Source organism: Diachasmimorpha longicaudata, chromosome 4 (genome assembly GCF_034640455.1).
Source record: "Diachasmimorpha longicaudata isolate KC_UGA_2023 chromosome 4, iyDiaLong2, whole genome shotgun sequence".
Lineage (NCBI taxonomy): Eukaryota > Metazoa > Arthropoda > Insecta > Hymenoptera > Braconidae > Diachasmimorpha > Diachasmimorpha longicaudata.
This window is the reverse complement of record NC_087228.1, coordinates 9881424-9896181: the sequence shown is the minus strand read 5'-3', so window position 1 is coordinate 9896181 and position 14758 is coordinate 9881424. Positions and strand designations below refer to the sequence as shown.

Genomic DNA, 14758 nt, shown 5'->3' with positions numbered 1-14758 from the left:
GTCTCGGTCTGCGCTGGTGAATATTTGCGAAGATGCGGAAATCCCAATCATAATCATCATTCGTTCGCAATTAGGTTCTAACTCCGATGAGTTCATGAGAAAACTGAAATAATTCATGTAACCGAAAGGTTTTCTTTGCAACATGAAAATTATTAAAATTTTTCTACTGAATTAATTGCAACAGCAGAAAATTTGCGATCCGAATAAGAGGGAATTTCTTTCCGAATTTCGAGGCCATATCTACTATCTGACCGATTTATCCTTCATGTAAGTTATGTCGTTGGAAATTACCATGTAACTGTCAATGGAATTTTAAAAATGTTGTGCAATGTTTCAAAAACCAATACATCCGAAATTCCAATAGTTCTTATCCAAGAGGGATCACCCAATTTTTAACAATAAAACTGAATTGAATTTCAAATGGACCGAGCGATAAATTCTCCAAAGACATGAAAATTCCCTCTCAAATGATTTCAAATTTTCGGTTCATTGGATATTCGTGGTTTTTTAATGTAGAATTACCGCAATGAGTTCGAAAAATCAGATTATCATTGGAATTTGCCTATTTATGAAACATTAAATTCTCGCTTCTGTAAAACTTTAACTCAGACAAGAATTTTCATAAACATTCTGCTGTCGAATTCATTCACGTGCGTCATATGCTGAATTCTATTGAATTTCTAACCATCTATAGGCAAATAGATGAGAGATTAAGAACTGGAAAATACCGAGGCGCATTTTCAAACTTTTTGCATTATGATCTTACCTTTATGTGCCGTTCGAATGTCTTGAAAATTTTGAAAAAAAAAAATTGTGAGCGTTACGTGGGGCAAAATGCCCTCCATTTACCGCGAATCGCATGAATTGAAAAAATCATGAATGAACGATGCACTGAATATATCCCCAAAAATTTGCCTAAATAATTCCAATCAATTCAATTTGGTTCGACGAACCGGGAGAAACGTGTTCTACTGACGTCATTTCGGCCGGAAGAACAAGATAATTCTTAGGCGACCGCCGGGGTCGCTCCGTAAAATTCTACGAAAGAGTTCTCACGTGATCGATCTCTCTCCCTCTCCCTCTTTCTCTCTCACCACTTTTTTCTCTTTCTAACAGATAATTCCGTATATAATTTTTATCCATTTTCCGTTGGAGGGTAATGAAATTTCATGCACAACTCTTGGGAAACGCACGTGATGTCTGTGACAGATCGTAACGTCGATCACCGGTTCTCATGATTACACGTTTAATGAGTACTGAGGAGTGCCAATTGATATTATGATCAATTAATTTCCCCGGAAATCCTATAGTTACATTTTAATTGGTTTTTTTCCAGGCTTTCTGGGGTGATCTGAAAAATCAACGATTCTTTGACTCTTAATATATTGATTTTGGGATAAGTAGTTCGGAGTAAGTCGTTCTTTGCCTTTTTAAGATAAACCTGACTATCTCGAATAAACAGAATCTGTTGAACAAATACAAACTCAGTGAATTTCCCAGATTTGGTGCATTACAATCCGATTGATACAAAAAATATTGTTTTGGGCTTCTCGTCATTGCATGTGTCACGATGAAGCAAAAGCCCTGAAATGAAAATGAAAATTATTGTAAAGTTGACAGTTGAACGATAGGTTCATTGGGCCAGAGATGGCTTTGAAGTCTGAAAAGGATTTCCCCTTAAAACTAACAAAATAAAACAAACCACGACCGATGGACCACCACTTCTAAGTGGAATTAGAATCCCAAAATCATCTTTCAACCAGATAATTCCGGTTACGTTGACTAACGAGAAACCCCGTGAGTCACTTGGTAAAAATTCCAAACCCAAAAGACATAGCTCAACTGAAAGGATCTCCCGAAAGAGAAATACTGATTGCGCTTCCGAGAAGTAGTTGACCCATGAGAAACACCAACGTCACCAATTAGCATGAAAATACATCTTCCAACGGGTTGATTTTATTTCATACAATAGCCGGTCCATCCCGCCCATTTCGAAAGACAATTTATAGATGGACTGTCCGAGTACTACGTCAGTGGTTTGTCAATTGATTGATTTAGTGCGCAGTCACTTGAATGAGGAGCAACTGCTCAAACATTACGAAAAGGCGTAGTCTGACGCAATTTTCATTCACTGTAGTGTCATGCATCACTTGAGTTTCCCCTCCGTAGTGCCCAGTTCGGCTAGAATGTGAGGAAAATCCAGCAGATGATTTCTCAGAAAGGAATTATTGAAACAATCAATTCGATTACAAACGCAATGATGCGAATTAAATGAGTTTTTTCTTCATTTTTATTGGCAGAGTAATAAAATTTTAATTCGGGAAAAATGTAACTGAGTGGATGAAGCCATCGACTCAGCCATCGAGGAGGGAACCAAAATTATTTGTACACTTTGAACATTTATTTATATTTTAAATATCCCTAAAAAACTAGAAAAATTTTGAGATCATGATATGCCAAGGAGGAAGATGAATTTCCAAAAAAACCGTCAATTGCCAAAAACACTGTAGGCAATATTCCCTATAGAAATGCAGGATTGGCTGTGGAAAAACTTCACCACTCAGTCGGTGAATGAAAGAATTTTTCCACTGGAAAATTCCGGTTGGTGAGCTCTTCATCGGTGCCCCCTCCGCCCTTTGGCTTGACTACACAAAGTTATTCTCCAATTTTTCTCGGGATGAAGATAAAATTTCCCCTTCAGTGAAGTTCCCATACGTCTTCATTCTCCTCCGATAACGTCTCCAAGATGGAGATAAGGTACAATTTGCAGGGGAATAAATTTAAAAAACTGATTTTCGGTAAAGAAAAAAAATGACTAGATGAAAGAATTATTCCAATAAATAATCAGACCTAGTGGAGAGAGATAGTCCAGGATGGGAGCGTCATAGGCCTCAATTTACCCCTCCCCCCAACCCCTGTCACGCATCAGTACACATTCTATAATTCTTCATGTGTGTGAATACGCGAGGTGAGGAGGCGGTGGAGAGGACACATGAGGCGACTACACGTCACCAATAATCCCAGCCACTGATTGGCCCAAGTGAGGACGTGCCTCCAGTCAAGCCTTCTTCCTCATATCACAATACTACAAACCACTTCTCAACATGACTCAACACATTGTTTATCCGTTTCAACATGGATAATATATCATGCTGTGGTTGATGTCTACACCGATGGAATACTAGTAAACATATTTGACTTCAGTTACTACGACGGTAAATTTATTTTTTTCCATTCACGTTCACGTCCTTGAACTCGTGGTGCATTTGCTTTTCCCCTTGGAAACCATCACTCATTGATGAATAACAAGGGTTTAGCATTATTGTGCATTTACTCTGATGAATGCGAAGAAGACGCGGCACCAATTTCAAACTTCTAATGAAATCATTCAAGAGTTGTTGACTGCGAAAGTTAATCGAAGGAGAATTGACTTTGCAGTGGTCAGTTCATGCGAAACACTCCAGCGTGTTGTCTTCTTCTACTTGCCCTGGCTGACTATTCAGACGAAAATGTGTAGCGCTTGGGAAAAAATATTCTGAACAAATTGAAGTTAAAGAAAATTTTGGAAAGAAAAGGACAAATACGTAGAAGTATTTTACACCATGAAAATTGACAGTTACCGTTTCCACAACATTATGACAGTTTCCGAGAAATATAGCGCTTACATGTCACGTTCACTTGCACAATGAAGTGAAAAATTTCACGTTTAAATGAAATATCCACGATGGTCTGACCAAAATTCCCAATTATCCTGATTTTCCACTTCGAATCAGTGAAATCAAATTAAAATTCACACCATCGCTAATTCAAGGGCAATAAATGCCCAGTTATAAAACAATTTCTGGCAGTGTACCACGTGACTTATGCTTTTAATAAAGCCTTGACACTGCGAGTAACCCAGTAACAGTTGAAACTCTAAAGCACATCAGTATGTTCACTCCATTCATTTAATAAGATGTGTACTATCCTCTCAATCTTCACCAGGGTTTGTACACCGAGGCATGCGGGAACACCCCTGGTACCCTGTCACATAAATTTCAAAGTTACCGAGGCTCGAAGCCCCGAGGACAAGACGACTAGTAGCCTGAGATGCTGAATAAGTTGAAGTGATAGTTAGTGTCATTTATCTGAGAAGTCTTGTTATGGCGTCAAAATATTGGGTGTCGTACGGCCTCATATGGCGATCTCCCCTTGGAATGTCCATTGACATTCCCAGCGTGTGATTCTGGAGCTGAATTAGTAGTAAACGTTGAAGCTTAATCACTCACTTTCTATTTCCCGCGAAAGATCCACAAAAAAATTTAATTAAGATGATCTTTGATTTTTTTTATCATTGCAAGAAGTTTTACAGGTACCGCACCGCATCGGAAAAAAATTATATACAAATTATGTACAACAGGGTTGAGGAGTCGATTAACATCTCAGTGCATTAATTAATATCTACATTTATAGCACATGAATAGAACAATTTCAACATACAACATTTTCTTTAATATTTGAAATTACAGATCATCACAGAGGATCGGAATTTCGGAGATGATATCGTCCCATATATCGAGAGTCGAATGAATATACAATGGGAGCGAGTCCGAAGCTGGTTTATTTACTATTAACTTGAAATTATAAAACGATTACGGTAGCTGCATAGGTTAATTTGGTTTTTATGATGTTTTTAATTTTTCGGAGATTTCCTAGACAGCACTTTGATTTTATCAACAAATGTGATGTTTTCAGTGCGTGTGAGTGTTTATCAAGGCAAACGTTCGTTCTATATAAGAAAAAGATAAGAAGAATAAGAATAAAGATTTAACTGATTAAATTAGAAAGAGAAACAAAATTCTTGTACTATAATTATATCTGTTATCTACGTAAGTTTGTCTGCTCTCTGAATAACAATACAATTAATCCCAGAAACCACTTGCTAATCACTTAATAATTGGCTCCATCAGGATAAAATAGACCTCCCATACTTTTCGGTTCATCCTTCGTCTTTTAACGTATCAAATTTTCACCGCATTTTTCGAAGATCCTCTATAATTGTCGCTATTCAAACGGAAATTCCTGACAATCAAAAGTAGAAGATAACACTATGATAATGACTTATTGGAAGATTCAGATTAAATAGCGGAGTAAAATTACCGGAAAAATTGAACGGAAAAGAGGAGCCGCAATACCATAAGGATTAAATTATAAGGGAGAGCAAAAACCTCTCAATCAGGATCTCAATGTATATTAATTATATATGTTATCAGGAATATGCATATAAATATTTAAATCAATGGCTACTTATTAGTATTACAACGGAGAAGGCAGAAAACCATCTCCCACCAGTTCACTGAGTTTTGTAAGTGTGGGTTGTTTATGTTACACGGTTGGGCCAAAGTGCCTATATGGGTGTTGTTTAGTCTAAACATAATGGAGGAACCAATGAATGCCTCTTTATGCGATCAGATTTTTGACTGGAGCTCGTCACCAATTTCCTTGTCGTTCTCAGTCTCTCGGTGAGCTTCATCCAGTCAAGACGGGCCTTCCATTTAATAGAGTTAGTTGAAGATACAAATTAATAAGTGATGCGATCATTTATTTCTCATATTACGATATTGATTGAGTCAGTAACATAGCATAACATTGCATCCAAAAATCAGTAGTAAATTTAGATCCAATAATAAATTATAACATAAATAATGATAGTTGTCAAACCATTAATATCCTCACATATGCAGAATATAGCATATGTCTGATGTTTTCTATTTTTCGTTTCAATATATGTACGTAGAGTTAATATATATTTCTTGCGGGTACTGACATGTAGAATTGTTATTAACGAATGAATTTTAGTTTTCAAATCGATGCTTTCTATTACTAAGGTAATTGGCATAACCCGATAACAATTATCACAAGACTAAATAAATTCAAAATATCGGCCATATTAGTTTCTAAATCATTAGGTGGAACATCGTTTCCGCACGCGCTTTATTTGGCATCGAAGTTTCATTTCATCCGGCTGACGACAGCAAATTTCTTTTTAGAAAAATACACGAAAGGAAGGAAAGAGGGAACAAGGTATGTGTTAATTTTATTTACTCGATTGACTTTATCCCTCGAATAATAAATTCATTTACCAATTATTTCTAATTATAAAATTTTGCTGTTGCACTCTGTCATGTCAGTTTGCAACTCTTTATTTTTTACTCAAAATATTTTCAATTCTTTTTTATCATCCATTTCTGAAAAATCATAAATAATGACCGTAAGACTGAGAATGATAGTTCCCATTAATATTAATAATTAGATCATTGGCTTCCGGATGAAATTAATATTAATTATGTTTTTCTTGAAGATCCCAAAAATACAATTCCCCCTTAACCGAATTTTTAAAAAAATTTATTCCATCATGTCTCAATTAAGCTGATTGAAATTCACGTGATCAAATGGACGTGTACGTCGCACAAACGGTAATCACGTGGATTCACAGTGACGGGGTTGTTTGTATTAAAAAGGGTCTCTCCCTCATCACCTCCTCGCGCTCATGAATTCTTCTCATTCCTGCTGCCGCCTTCTCCCCTCCTCTACCGCCCCAAAAAATTCCGTCAGGCCAATGAGAAAGAAAATCAACCACAAATACTCAATTGTCCCCAGTCCCCCATCCCTTCCATCTGTCTCCACTTAAAAAATACTCCTCCCACCGAAAAATCTTCACATTTTTCAACCCCCGCCTCCGTATTGTGTGTAAAGTACTGGCTCATCCCCCATTCACTCTCTCTCCCTCTCTCATCATCCCCCACCATTGGTGAAACGATAGTCACAGCTTCTCATTGCGTGTAAAAAATCACACATTATAACATTTGACTTATTACTTTATTATTATAACTTCTAGTTTAGTCTTACCCCCACCACCGTCGGGTCCTACTCGCTAGCCTATATAAACTCGCGACGCCACGAAAGCATCCTCACTATACGAGAAGACAGTCTATGTTAAAAGCCGAACGGGTTTTAATAAAAGAGAGACCGACAAATATAACGTTTTTTTAAACAACAAATCAAACAGATATCAACGTTTGTAATTTCAGTCATCGCTGATTCTGTGGATATCCAAGACATTCCGTAAAAATTGTGTGAATACATATCGAGGAAGACAGTACACTCCTGTTCACGTGAAAATTGAAGAAAGGAGAGTAATCAGTGACCGGAGAAGGACAAGTGAATTGCCTCATAGCAATTTTTAATCTGTGGAAAATAATTATTAAATCTTTGTCAATCGAAAAAAATGGCCTGGCTGAGAGTTATTGCTGTTCTACTTGTGGCTGGACTTTATGTCACGATTGCCGATGGTGCAGCAGTTCGCACCGATGTGAGTAAATTTGCCTTTTCTTTTTGATCATTATCGGGGTTTAATTTTCAGAGAAAATTAAAATTAATCGTTTGACGGAAGATTTAGCGTTCAAAAAAGCGAGAGTGCAAATTTGTCTTCACCATTCGTTTTATCCCTTCGATCTTTTACGGTGTCGCGCGCCGAGGGATTTATGGAGTATTTACAGTGGCTGCGGCTATTAGTCTTTTCGTTCTCTCACTCTTTACTTCCGTTCTTTGAACTTTCGTATTTTCGTGAATTTTTTTCACTTCTTTTTCTTTGGTTTTTCTTGGGCGCGGGGGGGGGGGGAATTTTTGTCATTTTGTTTTGGATGGAACTCATTGATGAACATCGTAAGAGTCATTAATACATACTCTCTGGTGGGAGAAACCAGATAGAGGCTTGGTACTTCCCCTTCCCCGTCTTTACCGCCAGTGGTAATGCAATCCGGATCTGTCGAGGTTTCCCATTCATAAAACCGAGGCGCGTATTCATGCCTATGCATTACTATCTCATGCAAAGCATAGACCTTTTGCACTCCACTTTTATCATCAACCAGAGACTATCAATTAAGAGTTTATATAATTAATGAAATTGGAAAGAAAGGGGCGAGTTATTTCCGGTGATAAATCACTCGATGCGGCGGTTTTAATTATTTCAAAATTTGCGCTCGATTAAATTATTTATCTTCACGTGTTTCATTTTTTTTCCTGTTCAGTACATTGTAAATAATGAATATTCAATTGTATTGAGACTCATGATTTCAAAAGAATATTGTCTGCATAAGATTATTGGGTCTCTTCCAAATTCAGAAAGTTAAATATCAGTCAAATTTTATAATCAAGTATTACCTGGTCTCTTGGAATATGATCTATGTTTTGTTATCCTGGTCTAGGACTGAGACTAATTGAGCTAGAAAAAGTAGAATTACCGGTTTGCCAATTTCCGAACGATTTTTTAATAATTTACTATTTTCTGCCCAAGAATCTATTGCGGTAATTGTTGCATCAATATTCTCATGATTAAAAATATTAAGTTCGACAGTTTAGAAATAGGATTCTTCATTGAAGAATGGACTATTTTTCATCCACAACGTTTTTCCCGAATTGTTTATCTTTACTCCAGATATGATGCCAGGAATTCCAACGAAATGTCATTCACAAACAATAATCTTCAATCAATAACATTTCATTTCGTGTCAGTAACGCAATAGCTCGTGCCTGCTTCCACACTATGCAAACAACAACCGAATCATTTCCATTGACTTCATGGTCACTCAAATGCACAATAGGAAATGAGAAAAAAAAACTAGGTGGGGGCCCGGTGGAAGAGAATGAGAGGAATAAAAATTGAGTGCGACCCACATCAAAGAATTCAGACGGTCGCGGTGAACTTTTAAAGTTCTCGTTACAGAAAGGGATTTATTTAATTGTGAAATATGATAACACACTTTGAATTGAGAAAAACAAAGACAAGAATTGATTTTACGATTTTATTCCAAGTAATTGAAACAGCAAATGTTTTCTACCCCAGAAGTGATTTTTTTTGTTTCTTATCGTTCTAGGCAAAATATAATTTGAATCGCGCCATTGAATTCATCATTTTCGTTATTGAACATATTTGAATCTATCGATCTGCGAAAATACGTGAGGACTTAAAAATTAATACATAAAAATGACGATGAGGTGATGTCGTGAGACCACCTGAGAGGTATGTGGATCGAGCTTCTGAAGCTGTTGGGTATCTTGATTGCAGCGCAGGCCTGATCACGATTTAATCGCTCGATCGATCATGGCAATTTAACGTTTTTCCCCTCGCCTTCAATCGCTTTATCGTAACCATGATCACTCACTTAATAATCGATTGGACCCCTCCCTCTTTACAATTGCGTTACGACGATATCCTCGGCATTTTTTAGATTAATTAATGTACGAGGAGAAAATTGATAAAATTGAGGTGCTGATGAACGATTGCCATAATTCATGGGAATTTATTTAAACGAGAAATCGGAGTATTTTTTTTTCTCATTGAGATAAATTCTGTGATTTGGTATTACGATAGATGGGTCATCGACTTTGACCCATGTTTGACGCAATTACTCGATGATAAAGGGGGAGTACAGTGTCATTCTACTCTGATCACCCCTCGGCTTTCCGGTCGATCGATTAGAAACCGCACGGGGAAAATAAAATAGGAAAAAACTATACGACGAAATTGACGAGTAGTAAAGGTTTAATAGGTAGGTCTATAGCTACAGTAATAGCTGCAATATGCGGAGAGAAATGGAAAACAATTTCGATTCCTCAGTTGAGAAAAAATCGAATGCCATTAAAGTCAAAGTTTTCGGGTTTTTTTTTGAAAATTCCCGAGAATTTTTGACAATTTCCCACAGGAGTTCAGGGAGAAATTCACGTTCAATCAAGTTAATACCGAATTTCATCATCTTTTAACTTTACGTATCCTTTGTTTATTATTTTTAGATTTTCGAGGAGTCACTTCAGGCTATTGCACAGGAAACTGAGGACGAGATGCTAAGGACCCAACGTGAAGCTGCTACACTCGCCCCACGAATCACGAAAAATATTTGTGGCAATCAACCGTGTGGATGGGCAGTCTATAAGCCATTCATAAGGCAACTTCAGACTTTCATCTCGAATACGTGAGTTGATCCATCTTAAATTCAATTTTCAAAACAAATTTATCGTGCTATTAATAAGGTTGAAGAAAGGAACAGCTTGATTAATGACGATGTCATTAACGGAAAATGTTCACACCGGCTTGAAACTTCGTGGGTCATTAATTAATTACAAAATGAAAAAACGTTATATTTATTCACGTCAATCCCATCGTAAATTTGCAGGAAAAAAAGGGAAAAAGTGAATTTTGGGGGAAAAGGTGTACGTGACAAGATATAGGAACGAATGATCAGGAAATAATTTGTCTGTTCGAATCACTGGCGTATTCAGAGGCTACAGGTAATCCGGGTCGGGAATTTATCCTCTGAGCTAGTCAATGACAAGGAAATAGCCATTCTGCATATGGTGTCCGTTGTTACTGCCATTCAGATAGAATAAGAAGGTCGCCTAGAATTAACGTCGTAAAATACGGGAAATTCCAATATCTTTGCTTATAAACAGAGATATCAAGCATTTAATTAGATCACAAAGCTACCACTTTGCTTCACTCTCCCCTGTGCCATAAAAATAAGACCCGAGGAGACTATTTGTACTGATATCCAACCGGTCACACGTTCTTGACGGCCAAACAGGAGAAACGGAAATATCAAATACTTAGATGAGATTTAGATGGGATGTGACGGTCAAAATTTTATAGCGGACTATTTCATTTGAACTGCGATCATACGGTAACGGCGTCATAATTTAATCATGTGAGAAAAATTATCTTGTTTGCATACCTCGAGGAATAAAAGACCATCACTTGAACTAGATTTCATAATTATCATTATAAACCGAGAACCCCGACAAAATTATTCTCACATTCTTCGTATTGTTTGAAAAAATATAGGTCTGTTACGGAATTTTTTTCGAAGCTTTCAGTCATTTTTCCGGAATATTTCTCTCCGATTTTCCTGACGACAACGAAGTTTCATTTCTTTTAGTTCATTCACCGAGAATATGGAGATTCTCTCGCCGATCACCGTCACGTCAGTCGTTTATGGTTACGAATTTGTATTTGTCAGACTTACGATGACGAAATGTTTTTTCTTTATTTCATTTGTTTATTAGTAACTGATTCAACTGGAAGAAACAAATCGCATAGAAACTTCAATCTTGTCGGCGTAAACACATGCCCAGCCTCGAACAAACAAAATCCCCCTGTCAGTTGCAAAAATTGCAGAGTCAGTACATCTTCGAACTATGAGATAAAACAAATATTGCATTGTGTCTAGGAAAACCGAATGTCACACGGATAGAAAAATTCAGTAGAAATGACCATACCGTTGGCTACTCGTTTTTTGTCCCACCCGGCACGGTATTTTCCACTGATTTTTTCTCTCCGTGCGCTCCGACAAAACCGCTCTGCACCTTTTAACTGGTAAATAAACAAATTGTAATGAATTTGTTACAGGTGCACGTGTAGTGACGCAAGCTACAAATGCATTCGCACGGACGACGACCTTTCGGTGAACGCCTACGTCTATCACTGTCGCCAGAACACCACAGTAGACGACATCGAGGCACCCGAAAATGCCGACTAATCATTTGCCCCCACAATTAGCCATTTTTTCATGAACTTCTTTTCATTAGCTAGTACCCCTCATGTGCGTGTGTTCCTCATATCAGTCGCTAGTAATGGAGAAAACAGAGAGGGAAATTACGAGAAAGTAAGTGACAAATATAGATACATAGGTAGTAAGACACTGTTTTGCTTTACTTTTGGATTCTAAATTTGTGAAAGAAATGACTCTAGGCACCGACGTCGATGGCCGAGTGGGCTAGATGCAAGTCTAGTGTGCAGAAGGTTGAGGGTTCGGTCTCACGTGGAAATGAATTTTTCAACCTGAGGCCCTGGCACGCGCGATATTGCTATTAGGGCGACCGTCTGTACTGACATCTCTCGTAGGAGTACAATTGCAGCATAATGTGCATAGGGTTGGGTAAAATTACCTATTTAGCACCTGATAAGGCACCCAGAGGTTGTAATAAAAAAACAGAAAATTTAAAAAAATAAAAAAAAATTACCGACAATGTGCGGCATCAAAATACCTGCACTGGATTTACGTTATTTAATAATCTGAAAACGTTATTTATTGTTTTTTCTTTTTAAAATTTGGCAATCATAATTTTCACGTTCGAGGATATGATAAGAGGAAATTCGCAGTTGCAATATACAGAAAAAATAATGACAGATTCTTCATTCTCGAATAAAAATTATATAAAGAATTACGTAAACAATTTTACTGTAGGTACTATAGGTACCTGCAGGTATAATTTTACTATTTTCGAGGATATTGTTTAGAAATGCATTGCGCTCCATGATTACGCCACGTCGTTGATATTTTTTCTTGCACTTTTCTTTCTCCGTGATGTTCCCAATATATGTATAGGATAAACTTTAAATTCAATGAGTTGTTCTCTCCAATATCTGATGAACTACGGGACCTGAAGAGGTCAAATTTTTTCCGGTTTCCGCGTGAAGTACTACTGTTATCATATTCTCAGATAAGACCTTTTGACGAATGATGAATATCAATTTTATAATAAAAAATTCCCGCGTCTCATTTTATAAAACAAGACGGAGTTCAAATCAGGCCAAAATTTAGCGTTAAATTTCGGTGAAAAATGTACTAAGTCGATAGCAAAAATGACAATATATTTACGAATGTTATTGCGTTGTTACTAGATTTGAGGGGTGCTTTTCATAAATAGTATGTCATGTAGTATATTTTCCATTCAAAAGTAGTCTCGCAGTGGTTAACACCAGAAAATATGAAAATGAAAAAAAAAATGTAAAAATGTGTCCCACTTAGACGTCACTTAGTCGATAAGTAAAGATTATCGGTATTAATTTGCTCATTACGAAATACATGCAACTGCGTTGTGTAGATACTACGGCGCTAGATTAAACACTATAATTCAATCATCGATTAAAAGAAAATGATGATAAGGGCACTTGAGCGTTACGAAATCTCAAATGTTTTTCATAGTCATTTTCACTGTTAAACGGTAATATAATTGTTATCGATATCTGTACCATTAATATTTGATCCCTTCATTAATTGTCGAACAAAAAATTATTTGTGAACCATTTACTTTGCTTTATGGTAATGCAACAAAAATTAGCGACCGTTTCTCACTGAAAAAAAAACATGAGAGAAATATTCGATTAATCTCCAAGGTCAACTGGTATTCAGAAGATAATTTTTTGCATTTGGATCTTAATCAAGCTCTCGCTCTATCATCATGTTCGACAACCATTTAATAGTACGGAGTAATAAATTTAAGAAACAACTCTAATTGCCTGGAATCTGAATGACAAAAATATTTCAATCATTTTTTAAGGTTCATTCACCTCATGTGTGCCAAGAAAATGATGAAAATAACGAAAAAAAATTAAAATTATTTTAATGTCAGTTAAAAATTCGAGACATTGACACAGGCGCGTAGATCTGCCACATGAATATTATCGTAGGACAGTATTCTCAATTGATCGACTGTTCATCACTCGTTCGTGAACTGTTCCACGGACGCGGTAATGAAATAGTATGTTTCGTAACTAGGCCAGAAAAAATTTGGTGATGCACTATATGTTAACCACCAGTTGTTTTAAATATTTTGCACAGCAATTAACTTATTCCTTGAGGGAACAAAAATGTTTTTTTGCGAGACGCCTTTCGTCCACGCGTACTCCCTCTCCCTGTCTGACGCGATATATTTTTCTTCACTATTTTTCAACGTTTTGTTGATATCTATTGAATTTTCGATCGGTTTTTGGCTACGATTTATTTTTTGACGTTTTTTTGTTCCCTCAATGAAAAAGCAAAACTCCAAAATTTACCCAGAATGTACTTAACACCGTAGAAGTAATCGCCATCATGTCTCGACTAATTTATATTAATCCAATTATTTATGAGAGGTTAAAACACAAATATTCATTATTCGTTACTTAATACAACTGTACAAAATTCGATTTCTGGAATTCGAGACTTTATGTTCAGAGAATCTTTGTAGTCAGTGGCTTATATTTTGACATGGCGGTGTAATCGTCTTATTGAATCAGCGAAAATAATTCATCGTGTAATGTTAACTATTTATTTCATTGGTTGATTATTGAAAAGAAAAGAAAAATAAGAGGGAGGAAAAAAATACTGGAGGTCCTGAAGAATTAAATCAGCTTTCTACACCGTCATCGGTTATTTTTTCAAGATACCTGAGTATGTGTAAAGAAAATCTAAAAAATACGTTCTTCAGGCTGACGACACCAGCCTGGACATCATGATCATGATTTCAAAAAAAGCCTTAGCGCTCCATGTTATAATTATCGTATGATTTATACTAATAATAGCAGTCGCAGCGAAAGATCGAATGACTTTCGTTACGTTTTTTAAGGTTTTTCAAACAGAATAGTTTCAAATAGTTACATTATTTTTTATTTAGTTCGATGTATTTTTACGCAGTATTTCACTTAATGTTATGTAATATACAGAATAATGAAAATAAATTATCTTATACTTATTGATAAATGATATTCTAAGCTGTCAATAATTTAATAAATACCAGTTAAATTGATCATTTTCTTCTTATTTACGTTAAATCTATTTGATATCCCGTCCAGTCTGTTAACCGCAATGAATCGTCAGAATTTCATCAGGTGGTGGGTATAATTGTATGTAGTGAGGTGAAGGAAATAGGTATCAAGTTCCTATATGCCTTTCAAAAAATTTCT

The 14758-nt window shown here is 36.4% G+C and overlaps 1 protein-coding gene across 3 annotated transcripts; it reads left to right on the top strand.

Annotated features, from left to right (window-relative positions):
• Positions 1–6947: 6947 nt before the first annotated feature.
• On the top strand, positions 6948–14555 carry LOC135161563 (uncharacterized). 3 transcript variants are annotated; one of them, XR_010298805.1, is made up of 4 exons: positions 6948–7351; positions 9832–10010; positions 11441–11696; positions 11783–14555. XR_010298805.1 is itself a non-coding variant. In XM_064119250.1 (3 exons), exons 1-3 carry the CDS (start codon positions 7268–7270, stop codon positions 11568–11570), a joined length of 393 nt encoding a protein of 130 aa, XP_063975320.1. In that variant the 5' UTR covers positions 6948–7267; the 3' UTR covers positions 11571–14555. The 3 variants fall into 3 exon arrangements, 1 of the variants encoding a protein (XP_063975320.1); XR_010298804.1 differs by having other exon boundaries at positions 11771–14555; XM_064119250.1 differs by having other exon boundaries at positions 11441–14555.
• Positions 14556–14758: the final 203 nt, after the last annotated feature.